Source organism: Sabethes cyaneus, chromosome 2 (genome assembly GCF_943734655.1).
Source record: "Sabethes cyaneus chromosome 2, idSabCyanKW18_F2, whole genome shotgun sequence".
NCBI lineage: Eukaryota > Metazoa > Arthropoda > Insecta > Diptera > Culicidae > Sabethes > Sabethes cyaneus.
This window is the reverse complement of record NC_071354.1, coordinates 67,710,179-67,727,237: the sequence shown is the minus strand read 5'-3', so window position 1 is coordinate 67,727,237 and position 17,059 is coordinate 67,710,179. Positions and strand designations below refer to the sequence as shown.

General features: G+C 38.6%; 1 protein-coding gene across 1 annotated transcript; it reads left to right on the top strand.

Moving 5' to 3' along the window:
- The first annotated feature begins 2,722 nt into the window (after positions 1 to 2,722).
- Positions 2,723 to 3,905, top strand: LOC128737594 (uncharacterized). The gene has a single exon (XM_053832266.1). It carries the CDS (start codon positions 2,749 to 2,751, stop codon positions 3,829 to 3,831), a length of 1,083 nt encoding a protein of 360 aa, XP_053688241.1. The 5' UTR covers positions 2,723 to 2,748; the 3' UTR covers positions 3,832 to 3,905.
- Positions 3,906 to 17,059: the final 13,154 nt, after the last annotated feature.

Genomic DNA, 17,059 nt, shown 5'->3' with positions numbered 1-17,059 from the left:
GACCTGTGTTATTATAGGGTACGGGAGGGTATTTTCAGTCCATTAAGCGGTAACCTAAACGATATTCAGGAATTACGTTGAAACTATATTCATTCAAGACAAGCTTTTTAGATCAGTTGATAGATGTTGAATGATGAAGTCGCTTCGGCTGTGCCCATTTTAGCCTGCACAGGGATAAGATGCTTTTCAAAAACAGATCAAAAGAGAGACCGATGTATAACGTGTCGGTATTGCCTAGATACCGGCTCATTGAAGATAACTAGTTTAGCAGTGACAACAGCTTGCTGCTGGCGCTAGTGTATCATTGAATCGTACATATACACTAGCACAAGAAGCAAGTGGATGTCACTCAAATACTGGCTATGTCAACATGATAGAAGAGTTTCAGGAGTAACTGCCTCACGCATTGGTAGTAGTGTAAATAGAGCACCATATGCTGAAATTAAAAACAAAATGCTGCAGATCGCTACTGAATGAAAATTGATTTATATTTTCTTATTAGAGGAGAATTTTTGTGTTCTTCCGTGATAAAAAGAAGTAAACTTGTTCTGTGACACCATATTCACAGCTGTTTAGTTAATAGAATGTTTTCCAACCCATCATCAAGAGTGGATACGCGTAAGCGATTGCTGCTGGTTTTTCCAGCCTAATTACGTGCCAGTGAAAAAACAGTGGTTTTAATGTTTATTGATTAAAATTTAGCAAATTACTTACATTTTTATGAAAATAGTTATAACACATTAAAGCTTATGAGTGCTACATTACATTCAGTATTGTTATATAGCGGCAGTCGATATTGTGATGCTGCTCATGAAGACATACGCCCCCAAGCTGCGAAATATGAGTTTTATTGTACTCTTGTGGTGGCCGTCAAGACTATTTTTGGTCTTAAATACCATCATAAGAGTGTAATAAAACCCAAATTGTTACTTAGGCCTCTTGCTTTTTCGAGCGGAGTTATTGCTAACGATATTTATTGGAGTACACACTGTAAACTGTAACTGTAAATTAATCACGAGCTACAGTCACTACTTGGAGAGATTCCCATCGTATATCTGGCGAAAGTCGGTGGGTTATGGTGGGCCGTACAATTCAAAGGGATACCCTGAGGTCATTACCGGTGTAGTGGCTAGCATTCACGCCTCTCACACCGAGGACCTGGGTTCAATTCCCAACCCCGCAGAAGTCACGAATGACTCGAGTTGTTAAAGTGACTATAATTAAAAACAAAAAAAAAAGGGATACCGGTCAACAATGCAGTGAAAACGGTTATTTTCAACAATCCCATTAGAAACAGAGGAGCCAATGTGCGAGATGGCTTCTGACTTCTGAGATTTCAAAGAATTTGGCGATTCAGACGAAGATCTAGTTGAATGGAGACGACTGTTTGAAATAGCATGAGCCACTCTGGCTCTATGCTGATAACGACGACGACCCCAGCTGGCAAGCTCTTATAGCAGGGCAGTTTGTTGACGAAAGTCCAATCTAGGACCGGAGTAGCGGCTTTGGTGTGATGGAGGTTCACGCCAGCTTGATGACAGGAATCCGACATATGACCCGCACTTTTCGGAGAATTTGGATATTGACGATTAATTGGTGGTTGTTGAAGAACCTCCTTGCGGGGGACCTGCTGAACCTTCGCAACTATCGCAAGCCTGCAATAATATTTTTTCTGCGAAATAGTTATGATACTTTGTTTTGATCTTTGTAGGTTATTTTCTTAATGAACAAAATCATCGCAGAAATGAATTACTTTCTATTCGTACTGACGGCGAAAGAAAAGATTGTCATGTCTGTTCACTCCTGTCCGAAATCGTAATGAATTTGTTGTCAAAATGTGTACATTTAATCATTGGCGAAACTAGCGTCATTTCTAGGGGGGGGGCTAAAGCCCCCGGAATTTTTTTCAACCATTTTATTTGGTCGGCCACGTCCATTTTCTAGGAGAGGCTAAATCTCTCCTAGGGTGGCTTAGGCCCCCCTAGCCCCCATCCCCCTCTAGTTCTGCCAATGCATTTATTTACTTTTCCCTCTCTTTCTCTTTTGTGTGAGAAATATCGATGGGAAAATATCATCAACACTGGCAACGCGCATTATCTGTCCGCCAGTGAATTCCATTTTGCTTTTTAGCATTTTTCACCTTTGACCTGATAAAACAACGAACCGCGTTCGGTTAACTCTTCCGACGCTGCTGCTAATCACGGGAAAACCGCTCAACCGCTTCTAGTAATTTTGCATACAAAAAAAAAAAAATAAAATTTCTGGAATTCGTCGTATTTGTTTGGTCTTTGCACGCAATGTTTACCTGATCAATGTGATTAAAACAGTGCGCCGCCACAAGATCTAAAACTGCAACAACATGAATGATTAGACGTTTGTTTGCGCCGCCGGCTGCAGCGCCGTGTTCTAATTTGCCATTCTGGTGCAGCATTCGACTCTTATCACACTTGCAATGAAATTACCATAGAGTGCACTATCGTCCTTTACCTTTGGTGAGAGATAGCGATTAGCATTTCGTAACGAATTGCGAGCTAATCGGCGCGATGACGCCTCATGCCGCCGCAAATATTCACGGTCATATTCAAACTGCACCACACCACGCTGCTTGTCGAGTTTGATGGAAGGATTTGTTATTATTTGCTTCGGTTGTTTACATTATTGAACGGAAAATCTTTATAAATTCTGGCCTGATAACAAAGTGAGAGCTTAGTTTCCACTGGGACGTCCCGAAGAGCGACAATTGAAATCATGAAAGTGCAGTACGATTTAGAAGGAGCGGTTATCGAACAGCCTAAACCAAAAAAATTAGCAGGATGGAGATTAAGGCTCAAATTGGTAGCTGTGTTGCTTGTTGCCTTAATGTTCGCTTCGGCTGTGGGAACATTCGTCTACCAGCGGTACTATGAGCGCCACTCAGATAACGGATTCGAACTTATGGTACATGATGGTGATTCTCAAGAAGAAGTGACCAGCGAGAAGCAAGAGTCATCATCATCAAAAGACTTTATAACAAGTGCCGAATTGGATGCAATTAGTGAAGATGAGCTTCGTTTGCTTTTCTCTGTTGCTGAAAATGTGGACTCGGATGGATATGAGCAGGCGGAAAATTCAGCCGTCTTATCAGCTGAGGAACCGGAGAAAGAAACATGGGAATGGGAAGGTGATGGTATTCTGGGTTTTAGGCTCCGCTTTGAAGACGGAAAGTGGGGGTTTGAAACACCTGTAATTAGTGAAGATGAAAAAGTCACTGAAAATGACATTGAAAGTGTTCACCAGGAAGAGTCCAACCTTAGCGAAGCACATTTTAATGATTTTTCACCACAGAGTGATAATAAAAACTCCAATACTGCAGTTTGGATCAATCCAAATGCGGAGGAAGATTTTGGTGCGGAAGCAGCGATTATGCAATTTGAACTTAACGAACAGGGTCTGTCGATAAAGTATGGTAATGATGAAAATAACATGAAAGAGCTTCAGCACGACTCTGGGATTGGATGGCTGGCGAGATTAATGCTGCAGGAATTGTTTCTGGCGGTGGAGCAGTCGAGTGAAACCGGTAATAAGGTAGACTTGCCTGCGGTACATGTGGGTGATGAAATCTGGAACTGGAGCTCAGAGGATGGACAAATGGGATTCAAGTTTCGTTTCGGAGATGATCAGTGGAGTTTTGAACCCGCAGTGATAGAGAAAGATTCGAGTGAAGGCGTCCTGCATGAAATTAGTCGAAGTAGTTCCACAAGTGACTCTAAAGAAGATTCGAAATCAAATTCTAGGGAAAGTGATAAAAACTTCAGTACCGCTTTAGACAGTAGTGACGATTCCAAATCATGAGAAAATTTTAAATAAAGTTCGGCGTTAAAATTTATAATTAATAATTAAATTAATAAATTTATTTTCGTAACTGTACATCCTAGTAATTTCACCATTTTCTTATTGACATCTCATAAGTTAAACGATTTTTCATGACAAATCCTGTATATTTATCAACACCAAATCTTAACACGACTTTTTTTCGTAGTGGTATACATAAAATAAATATGTATCAGAAGAATATGTCATGGAAGTAGCGGCTTGTTTATTTAAAAAATCCCTTCAGTTGCCCCACATCGGAAGGACAAATACTTTATAAAATATTTGTTATGAGCTTATTTTTCATTTTATAGTTCAATTAGTACAAATTACAAAAAAAAATTAGCTGAGCTTCCGATTGACCGAATCCGAATTACCGAATTACTCCTACCATACAGCCACCTTGTCTAATTTGCTCGCTGCCGAATGCCAGTTTGTCTTAAACTGCTTTCCACCTTCAACAGCTAATTCGGTCTTCTTTAGGTTCCGCTTGAAGATCCATGGTCTTTATTCCATAATAGCACGATGACAAATCCAACCAAAACTAAAACCAAAATTTTGATTCATCCGATTTTTGCTAAGATTCTAAGTATTCTAGCGCCACGTAGAACAATCCCCACGCGATGTAAAACGCCGCACTCGTAATAACACACACTGTTTTCACAAGCAATTTTCGACCACTTTTTGACTTTCTATTATATGAATATATAGTATAAAGGTATAGGAATCACTTAGAAACCCGAAGATCGAAAGAAGACCGAGCGGGAAAAATGTCAAATACCGTTCGACTCAGTTTCAAAAACTGGGCGGAGGTGTGTATCTATGTGTGTGTGACACTTTTCAATCTCACTCACTTTTCTCAGAGATGGCTGGACCGATTTTGATGATCTTAGTATCAAAGAGATAGGTGTTCTATAGATCGCTATTGAATTTCATATTGATCGGACTTTTAGTTTTGAACTACTTTTGATATGTATAAAAATACACAAAATACGGGACTTCATTTTCTCAGTCGATTTGAACAAAATTGATTAAAAAAGTAAAGGGCCTTTACAAGCTATAACCTCCAAATTGCATAACGCTGGTGCTTGTAGTTGAAAGCTACATAAAGAAATGCGAACTAAGTATTTAAAATATATTTTTGTTACATATAAGCATTAAAATTTAATGAGAAATATTCTACAACTAGCTGACCCGGCAAATTTCGTACTGCCACAAATTCCACTAAATAGAAAAAGCAAAGCCTTGCTGCTACATTTGGCAACCGAAACTTGACCTATTTGCTTGCTTGCTGTTCAACAGATTTCACAGCCAACTGTTAGAGACTGCAACCTAGAGTACAGGATAATTACCGGCTTTGTGCTACGATCCGATTGATTTTTCCAGCCTCTCTTAGTGCAGATTCGAACATATGACGGCCAAGCAAAAATTCTGAAGCCACTTGGTTTTATTAGAATTTTATAAAGGTTTTATTGCGGTATTAATCATTACCTCTGATTTTATTGTGGTATTGCGCAATATTCTCAAATTGACAAAACTGGCGAACCGATTTATCTTTCACCAGAGCGTAAAGCGAAAGGTTTTTTTGAATTATGGCGGTGGTTGTCAAGCAGCGAAAGCTTAATCGGTTTTTTTTGCAGCTTTCAGCAGAGCGTGATAACGACCACTTGCTTTACTTTAGTGGCAACGGTCCGTTTCCGATCCTGCGCCGAACAAATTATGGTCCACCAGTACCGTCGGTCCTGGGCTGCCGTGCTCCAATCCTCACGAACACCAGCGGAACGTGTATCGTCTTCGACAGCACACACCCACCGGGTGCGGGGTCTGCCTCGGAGTCTACGGCCTGTTCCTGGTTCTCTGCTGGAAATAGTTTTGACTACCCTTTCGTCGGGCATTCTGACCAGGTGTCCAGCCCACCGCAGCCTGCCACATTGCACTACCTTTCCTATATCAGCATATTTGTATACTTGGTACAGCTCGTGATTCATGCGTCTGCGCCACACTCCATTTTCCATTTTGCCACCAAGTATAGATCGCAGAATTTTACGCTCAAAAACCCCAAGCACTCGCCGATCAGCTTATGTTAAGCTGAAATGTGTATGTATGTGTATGTATGGGGTTAGCCAGCATTACCTCAAGGGTTTCCCATTGTATGCAAGTAGAATTACTGCAGAATCGAATTTATCTACCCAGCAACTTTCATGCCAATGCTGTGAAGGACCAAAAGGGGTTGGGTGGATCTATTAACAATATCGCTCACATGATTCCTCGGGAATATAAGACACTCCTTCCAGCATAGTCCTCCGGTTTCTAGATACATAACTTCGCCGTGCAAACTTATCTTGCGTGATGGTTTTTGTGCTAGAAGGGCGCGTCAAAATCCTGGGTATTAAATGGGGAAGGCAAACAAGAAAGCGACCAACATAGCACTTGCCATCTCAAGCCCCTACCTATCGCCTCCACGCGGCCATACCCGGTAACGCTCTATTGGGCAGCTGGGCTAGGAGATGCGATGCTGGGTGGTTGCCAGCTGCCTGATTTCAAAACCGCGATTTTGGGAAGACGTCTGAGCCACACGGTCAGGTAAGCCTTAGCTTAATATGTTATTCTAATGATTTGTTTCGTTCGTTGTTTCGAATCTCGGCTAGGCGGTGCTTGCTAGTTAGAGTCAGTAGGATTGTTGCACTGACCCCGTAATTTTCCTGTACTTTAACAGCCGGCCGCGAAGTCTGTCGATAAAGAAGGGTAATGTCTAAAGACGGTATAAACCCATGGCTTTGCTTTTTTTGTTTCGTTTTAGCACATCAAGCACCTATTACTGTATAGTGAAAACTTTGGTCGTGACAAGTTTGAATAATGCACATGGATATCACAAAGAAAAATTATAAATTAATTATTGGATATTAGATGCACTGATGGAAACTCAAATTACGCAATTATATTTCATTCCACGGATTGCTGGTGAGATTGTTCTATTTTTCAAATATGCTCCATTTCATTTTCTTTTTACGCTTATATATTCATATTATCTTCATATCGTATATTACTGGGTACATGAACACCTATGAAGATTGCGTGAGTTTTTGCGCATCCTCTTGGAGTAGGTGTTCAACTAACGTATCCATTTCTACAATCGTAAGGACATGGCCAGGTGTATGGTGTACTTACGGGTACACCATATCAGCCACGTCAAAGAAGCGCGCGTCAAAATCCTCTCCGACCTTATATGACTTGGGCTGGTTACCACATCCCTCATCCAGTCTTTGATTCATTCGATACCCTGATACCCTGCTTCCTCCTCTCCCCAATGCTATCTTGATGCTGGTAACATCGGCCCACGTTGCTGAAATGATCTTAAACCGTAATAACTGGAAATTTAGTAGGATTATCTTCATCAGCTACAAACCATAATTTTGTATCAGAATTTTCAGAATATGAATATGAAATTAATATATGGTACTACCACCGCCTTAGCAGATCATCCGTTCATAGCAATGAGCCTATCATGTCAAAAAGAGTTGTACATATTGAACGATTGGTCATGCTTCCAAACTCTTGTATGAAGGGCCAAAAGGGAATTGGTCGGTAAGCAACATCACTTACACGTACCAGGGATTTAGAGAATCTCCTTCCAAGAGCTAAGTCGCCTGAGTCAATCGTTAAATAAGCCGTCTTAATGCAGAATGACTCCAGCAGGTGGGGAGAAGAGCCCGCTCATTATCCGCTATGTGTTGTTAATCGGGCCAAGATTAACCCTAGAAAGTTGACTGTTTCACTCTTCCTAGGCACACCGCTTCAAACAAGTGCTATGATGGTCCCTCTCTCGTCCCGATTCTAGTTTATTTATCTAATACAGGTGTTATATTTAAGTGTATTTTATTGTATTAAGTGAATAAGCAACATTATCTTTTTAAGTCTGTACCTGCATAGCTGCACATTTGTTTTATTATGTGATACAACATCTAGGGTAAAGAACCGGTTTTAAGCAGTCTAAGCGGGTCACTGATTGTTTTACCTTATTACAAGCGATGGGTTGACTAAGTGGGGGATATCAGCATACCAATCTTCTTGCTATCTTTAGTTCTTCAAGCTGTTACCATTGGAAGACACTATTGTTGAGCTAAACTTTTGATTTTTCGCTTTAAAAGTTGGAGCAGTGGAACTAATTTTGAACAGACCGAACATATTTTCACCCGCAAGGTGCTTTTTTAAGCAATCCTGAAATCTGAATTTTTTTACGTCCCCATAAAAAATCCCTCGAACTTTTCGCCCTATTCAGTAAGTGCGCGTTCCTATTCGCGACCTACTAATCGGCATCTGATGCGTAATCGGCATAGCGTATTGGCATAGATGCGTAAAATGCCATCTGTCTAAATTGTTTATCGGGGCATACACTCACCACACCGTTCGGCAAACGGTATTCGTCGTCTTTTTTATGCTCTAGTGTTCTTATGGGAAACTGCTAGTTTGACGTCTCACTCGCTGTTCATAAGGATGGTGGGAGAACAAAAGAGGTAAACATAACAGTACACATGGTCCGACTCAGAACAGTGTTGTCAAAGCAAATAACATTGAAACACATCGTTGCTTTATTAAATCACTGAGAAAATCTTCGAAAATTATTGAAAAAGCTGTCTTTTGTGTTGTTTTTAATAAAGAAAACTTAATTATGAATATACATTTCTCTTGAAAGTATGGAACCACGTTTTCACCATAGGAGGTTTCAGTTAACTTCAAACTTAAAATTCTTATTTCTAGAACCGAAACAGTGTCTTGGCAACACGATAGTTCATCAGTTATGCTGCAGCTGCTGCTACTGGTGAAGAGGTTCCGTGAATTCAGAATTTGTTTTCAGTTTTGTTAGAAAATAATAAAACTTTCGGCTAGTTACAAAGCCTTAGATAATAGAAAAAAAGATAGTGAATAATATGGTATGTGACAATTTAGTGCTTGACTTTTAGAGTGGTTGTAATCAGTGCTGAAAAATGTGATGGATTCGTTAGCAGCGAGGTGGCGATTGCCTTCAGCAGCTGAAAAATGTACGTTTTTGGACAACAATTTTTAATTCATCATATTTCCTGTCGGAAACCCAGTAAATTGTGTTTGTGTGAATCAAATGTATGGTTAAGTGATTTGTGAAGATGATCCTATCAAAAGATTTTGAAAATATGAATAAAAAAGTGCATTTACGACTTATGTTCAACTGATTAAAATAGGTGACACTGCTTAACTCGTTCCTTACCCTATATCCAATACTAATTTTTCGTACCAAGAAATCCGTTGCAATTGGGCCCTGTTAGCGTTATCGACTTCATCAGAGAGCTTTTAACTTGTTCATACTTGATCGTAAAAAGAAAGAGAAACCCCAAAGGGACCAGCATAACAGCGTAATTCATATCGAAAAATACTATGCTCATGCGAGATTTACGGTAACTCAAAAACCTCGTAACAACTTAAATTCATTATACCTGAAAATAAAAATCAGGCATAATTAAACGAGCCAATATAGTCCCTATATAGTTGATAAGCATTTCCTCTTACCAACACTAAAATGCAGAGGTATAGCGCCCTACACGCTCATTTTGTATCAGAATTTTCAGCAGCATAAACCGATTTACTGTTTTCTAATACAACCGTTTGGCAACTGGGTTTACGGTATTCCTAAATTTGTCACGTAACTATTCTCATGACTTTCCTCCCCCCTATGTAACATATACTCGACCGCAAACTCGACCCCCTCCTTCCCCTCGAAGCGTTACGTAGTTTGTTTAGGAAGCCTAAGTCTTCGTTTCAATTGTTTCTTTTACTATTGTTCTATTCATTCTGTTGTCCAATGCGTGCCATAATGCTAAAAAGTGATTATTTTATCAAAATTCATTCAATCTTCTTCTTTGAGGTGTTTGGATGTACTGAAAATAATAAAGAGGACTATGACACCGGGAATTGTCAAATTACCTTACCTAAGTACCTAAATTCAAAATGGATTTGGTTTTTTGATTCTCTACCAATAATTGAATCGAGCTTAGTACTAAAAGAAAATAAGTGATTGAATTGCCATTTGCCATGAAATATATAATTAGTTAACTCTCCACACCCATCATTCCTTTACCGTCGGCACCGAAATATTACACAGTTTGTGAAAATCTAGCAAGAACAGATCAAGTGATTAACTACTTTTGTCACGTCGGTTTTGCACTACTTTTCCAATATTTATATCGGCCACGGCATGTTTTCAAAAAGTTATTAGAATTTCATTTGCAGTTTGCGAATGATAAACAACATGGGTTACCATGAAAACTTGAATAAAGGGTGTCCACGGTAAAATTGCAACATACCGCCATCCGGGGTGACATTGGGCCACGGGGATGAGATTGTGCCAAAAACCAACAATGTTTGTTAAAAATAGATTAGATCTTTGCAAACTAATGGCTCAAATTCAAGACGATGTGAAACATAACATATTTATTCATAACAAGAAATGAAACACTAATAATATTAGCGAACAGTTTGGCTTGAAAAGGGTTTCAAACTTTAGGGTTAAAAATACTGCGAAAAAACGTTGACAATAAATGTCTCATATAAACAAACTCAAACAAGAAATCGCATCAACTTGCTTTTCTGAAGATAGATAAAGTATTCATTTACAATATATTGAAAGGTTATTATGCGTTGGACGGCTTTTGGTTACGAAAATATATTTGTTTTCCAAATTTTGCACTGTCTGAGCTCTACGAGGTGAGATTGTGCCGAACTATAACGATCGGTTCGGAGTTTGAAATTCACATACACAACAAAAATGCGTCAGTGTACATCAATATACTTGCATTGCTTACTAGGGAACACAATATTTTGAGTAAGTCTGCTAAATAATTGAAATTCATGTTTTCTTTTTCTCTAGAAATTTCAGATCCTTTGAATAAACACTTCAATATGAGACAAATATGCTTTACCTTATATATGGGTCATTCCACGCCAAGTGTCAAAGTCACTTGTAATCGACCTCCTCGGATTTCTACCAAATTCGGCCAGATTGTTCATTTTGGGCCAAAATACAAAAATTCCAAGTTTGGTGCCGATTGGACATCCCCTCGATATATGGAAGCCCCGCCTTTTATAAAAAAAAGCCTCTTTTTCATCAAATCCGCTTATTTTCTTTGGCTTATATCTCAGAAAGTAATCAGTTTAGAAAGAAACTCATTACTACATTTTCAAGGGAAATTATCTGAGGAATCCGAAAAAGATATTACTACATATTTAGTAGCTGTCTATAAATCACGTACTTATTATGGGTTGTTGTAGACCCCCCGAGTAGTTTTCCTCTATACGTTTTATTATAATTTGTAAGGTGCGTTGTTTTTGGTCGTCCTCCGACTTCTAAGAGCCCACGTGGTTCATGGTTGGCCCCATACCGTGTACCCCCGCTGGAATGACCTTCCTTAATCTGAACAACAACACTTTGTTGGTGTCTTTTTCAAGGGGTAGTGTTCGCAGTATAGCTACAAAGCAGGAAAAGTTTTTTTTAATAATTCAAACTTATGTACCAACTACTATCCTCCATGGTATGAATGTGTTCACATTAAAAACCACCCCATCGACATCTCTATATCGAACTGCAGTAAACGTCAGCGACATCATGTCCGGGGCTCAAAATTTGACAGAGGGCCCAAATCAGACTGCTGGCAGTTGAGTGAAACGTAGTGCTGACATGCTATCTCATTTTTGCACACACGAGATGTTGGCGGCGAAAACATGGTTGTCTGCCGATGGGGTGTTAAAAACTGATCAAGCGTCATACACAATTGACGGTTAAGTTGACCGGACAAATTGGAAAAAAGCAAAAAAACTTAATACGTTTCCTCTTGCTCATCAGCTTTGGCAATATAGCTCATATGCAACTTATTTTTCTCCTGCACTCAAAATAGACTATTTTAGTTGATACTGTCGAGCCAATTTCCACTTCTACAATCTGGATGTTGAAAATTCTTGCATATTCGACATGTTTTCAAATTTTTTGTTTTCATCAAATCACCTTGCGCGTATGTGAAAGTGAATAGTGTTACTAAATATCCAGATTAAAAATGAATTCGCCTGATCTGAACGAGGTGTTTTTCATTTTAGCGGGGGTTTAGTGTACTAGTTCATATTGTTCTACCTGTGTATTGTTCATAGATACTCTATTGTTTATTTATTAGGTATTTAGCTTAAGATTATGGTTTTGGCACAATGTCACCCCCTAGAAGGGGTGAGATTGTGCCAAAGTTCAGGTAATTTTAATATTATCAATATACATTGTAACTAAACCATCTTTCTGGCAATTGTAAACTAAACATTGACGTATATATCGACAGGTTTTGAGCCAACTTAATCGCTAAATTGTGTGTATAACAAGCTAAAGAACAAAAACCTATGATTTTTCGCACAATCTCACCCCGGCAGACGGTACTCAAATTGCCCTAACTTTTGAACCGTCGAGTAAAATTAGTTGAAATTTGGCATGGAGAAAATTTAAAGTGTTTACAGCGGACTTCAACCAGATTCACGGGAATCAGTATTTCACTCATTCACTGCCAGGATAAGTTTAATATCCCAGAGAACTTCCGAAACCAGAGGATATCAAAGTTTGCCAAGAAATTCTTGATTTGACAAGCTATTTGTTCATGCGAAGTACACCTTTCGTGACCATAGATACCTACCATGAATGGACAGGGGTATTTGAATAAGTGTCTCCAAAACCGACTTGTTCTTCTTTCTCGTAACTGTCCTACGATCTTCTGGTAGGATTTGGTTTTATGCCATCACGTGCACGTACTGGGGCAAATAATGCCGATTTCGTGCCAAAAGATCTTAATCCCCCAAGCACACTGAAATGCCCTAAAGTAGTCAAAACATTGGCATGGCCAGTCTTCAGAAAATAACAAGACATAGATTTGATCTTTTCCCGACGTTTCGACACTTTGTTGGTGTCTTTTTCAAGGGGTAGTGTTCGGAGTATAGCTACAAAGCAGGAAAAGTTTTTTTAATAATTCAAACTTATGTACCAACTACTATCCTCCATGACCGTAATATGTACACTGCCCAAAATAGAACAAAAGACGTCAATGATATTACCCCTTGAAAAAGACACCAACAAAGTGTCGAAACGTCGGGAAAAAATCAAATCTATGTCTTGATATTTTCTGAAGGCTGGCCATGCCAATGTTTTGACTACTTTAGGGCATTTCAGTGTGCTTGGGGGGTTAAGATCTTTTGGCACGAAATCGGACTGCCCATGCCAATATTTTAATATAGGGATACCTCGATATAAGACAATTTATAATTTCTAAAAGTTGTCTTATATCGAAATTGTCTTATATCGAATCATAGTTTTTTCAAAAAAAATTTGTATTAGCGGTCGCCAGTTTTGCCCTGTGTTATGTGTTTACGGTTTTTGAACTATTTATCATTGTTTGAACTATTAGTTTTTTACTATTTTTGGGGTTATTTTGAAATAATGAACATTTTTTTGGTACCGATTTCAGAATGGAAAATCAGCTCTAGTATCGTTACCAGCTATGTCAAAGGGATTTGTTTCGATATAAGACAAAATTGTCTTAAATCGAATTGTCTTATATCGAGGTTGTTTTATAACGAGGCTGTCTTATATCGAGGTATCCCTGTAGTTACAAGTGAATCCAGTCGACAAAAAACACAACCGTAGTCAAAACAGTTGAAGAAATTAAGAAAACATGGATAAATAAGCAAAAACACGTCGATTTTGAGGTTGTGCAAAACCTTCCCAATAAACCTTTTATTTGAAGAGTGGTTTATTCAATCGTTATACAGCTAATGCCCAGGAAATACGCGTTTGATACACTATTATCCAACAAAAATGTTTGTTGGGTTACGGGTGGGATTAAGGCCAAAGTATGGGCATTCGGATATCAAGGCGAAATTAAATAAACTAAAGATCTAAAACTAAGTTTAATTGTTGCGTTTAATACCAATAAAATTTGATGGCAATCGGCTAAAAACTCGAATTTTGCGAATTAATTTTGTGTGTTGCAATTTTACCGTGGATACCCTTAAGTTTCCATACAACATCATCATCGAAACAAAAAAACAAATAAAAAATAAAATAAAATACAATATAGAACAAAAGTTGAAGAAAATCAACGCTAAATGAAGTAAACGGGAAAATAATCTTAAAAAAGATAAAATTTATGAGAATTAATGAAATTTTGAAAGTTTCCATCCATTCGGAGACCAGGTAACAGGTGCCAATCTGAGATATAAACAGTCATCGAAAGTTCACACATAATAATGTATTTGTTCGATCTTATGAAACTCGAATAAATGCGTTCCAATCATTCTAGATGATAATGGTAGTAGTGATGAATCGAAGAATAACGCAGCTGATTTTTTCCCGTTTCGAAACGGGCTGTCGTCGTGCATCATCGCACCAGCATTGCATAGTCGTAAAAGACAGGCAACAATAAAAAGGATCTCCAGCTCGGGTTGTGTTTTTTTCTTCTTGGCTACAAAAACTGATAATAAAAATCCTGAGAAACATTACCCCATACACGACGAACACAATCCGTGCCATTCAAGGCCATAAAATTCTTTGAACAACCATCAGGAGATGGCCGGGAAGGTCGTAACTATGACGAGTTAAATTTTCTCCAGTTGTTTCCTACGCTAGCGAACTTTTGAACAAAAAAAAAATGCTATCCAACAAAAAATAGAAATTCCGCTGAAAAAAATTGGCTTGCCAGCAGAGCGCTCTAGTTTCGTTTTTATTGCCTCTTCGTTGAACAGTAGAGTGTCCTTGGTTTAATGGCGGTATAGCCGGTGTGGAACTCCCGCACGGTTAGCCAGTGATGCAACATGGAAAGCACTAAAGCAGCAGGAAGACATTAGAATTGGTATGAGATTTTTCCGTACATAAAGACAGATATGTGTGGCGTTCAATTTAGAGCAGTGAGAAGGAACGTTTCTATTGAAAAGTTAGAACACAGGAAAACTATCTCGAGCGTCGAGTTTTGGGATAGGAAATATCCCAGCATCATTAAACAGTAAATAAGAAAGATACAGCTGAATGCTTTCGAAACAACACACCCATTTTTCCAAAAAAAAAAATAAAGTCAAATGAACAACCCTCAAGACCTTTCATTTCACTCTCCATTGTGTGTCGCGCATTAGGATTCGGAAGCGGGAAGCTCGCTCGCAGCCACAACGAGAAAGGTCTAGCGGTTGCCATGACGATTTGCCTCTTTTTTCCTTTTACAATTCTCTTTTTGCACCCGGACGGACGAAACGGATGGCGGGATATAAACCGTGCACCGCAACGGGTAGATAACGTACGTAGGATACGTCGACTTTTCTTCTCTCTTTTCGGTGAGCGCAATGCGCGCGGTAGATGAATGTATTTACTATCTCCCGGGTAGGACGAGCAACAAGGACATCCTGGCATGCGCCTTTTCGGTTGCTATGGCTCCACCCACTTTGGTGACTGATGGTGAAATATGTGAGTTACCATCACCAACCAGCAGGGAGAGTGTTTTCTCTTTTCTCTACATGCAGCTACAGTTGAAATGCTGTTGTTTCAGCAGATTTGTATAGGGGAAATGTGTATAATGTGCCCCCCCTAAGAATAAATGGTTATATCTCCGTTATACTTCCCCAAATTAACGTTACAACTACATGTATATGTTGGTGTTTAAGCTGACAACCAATTGCAATTGTTTATTTCATTTAGTATTGTGGAATAAACATGCTAGGAATTATTTAATAAAAGCACCTAAATGTTGTGTTTCTCGTCTACGCGGGGTAAAATGCCCCACCTGCGGTATAATATGCCCAATGCGGTAATTTGAGTATTTCTACCAGTGACAGACCAACTCTATTTTGTATAAAGTAAAACTATTTCCTTTGTTTTGCAAAATATCGTTATTTTATGTAAAATAAACCTAGTTTCGGCCTTCTGGTGCACTTTGTCTTTTCTGCATGGGGCACATTATACTGCAGCTGTGGCGTTTTGTACCGGGTAGTTGAATTACCTAGAATTTGGACGTTGGTAACAAATTATTCCCACCACGGTTGCTCTACAATACTAATTGAATGAAATAATGGCAATTGGCTTCTACTTAGATCTGTTTACCTATGTTTATAGCCACATTTGCAAGGGGGGCAAATTGCACCACCGCAAGTGGGGCATTTTGTCCTGCTTTTACTTATTTGAAAAAATATTAAATGCTAAAGCAAATCAAGCGTTTCATACCGTTATTTTTGGCAGGGATGTCTTTTTGAAGTTCACTTTACGCAATCGAATCACAACAACCGGTTATTTACAGATTTTGACAAGAAAATAGCTTATGGAAATGACGCCAAAAGTTACATCGGAAGCTGCTCAAAAACAAATTTATTTTTGTTTTGTTTTTACAGCATGTGACAACTGTCATACTTACATAGTAGGCTAGTTCCATTAAATACTATGGTTTCTGGGTGGTTTTGCATTTTGATTTCGTTTGTTTAGCGAAAAACGAAGGGGGGGCACATTGGCCAGGGGGGGCACGTTATACACAATTCCCCTATAGGAAAGCATTAGTGCTCTTACATGCTTGGAACAAATATATATTTCCAATTTAGGAATTTTATATGTTTCATGTGTTGATCAAGTTTCCTTATTTGAAATGTTTATGGTTCCCGAAGTCATCCGGAAATTGCAACTTTCTTAGATGTTATAACTGTGCTAGGTATAATAATAGCTCGTGCACAAGCAATTAATTCTGGCAAACAGTACATAAATTATTGCATCAAAAATTTGAACCATTGTAATTTTCTAATTAAAACCGATAGTCAGTATTACGAATTGATTACTTCATATTTATTTTTAACAGAGTGCTTAATCGTCTCTAATCTGATCCTATATGAGACAAGCTCGACATAAAACAATTTCGATATAAAACAACTCGAAACAAGACAATTTTTACCTCGATTTAAGACAAATTCGTTAGACATAGTTGTCAATAACACCAGAGCTAAACTACCATCCACCATCCGTTATTTCGAAATAATCATAAAGAATTGTAAAAAAATAAAAACTCAAACAAAATAAAATCTTTTAAAAACATGTACACACAACACAAGGCAAAGTTGACGACTGCTGACACAACATTTTTTTGTAAAACAATTTCAATATAAAACAACGTTTTTAAATGATACACGGGTAGAA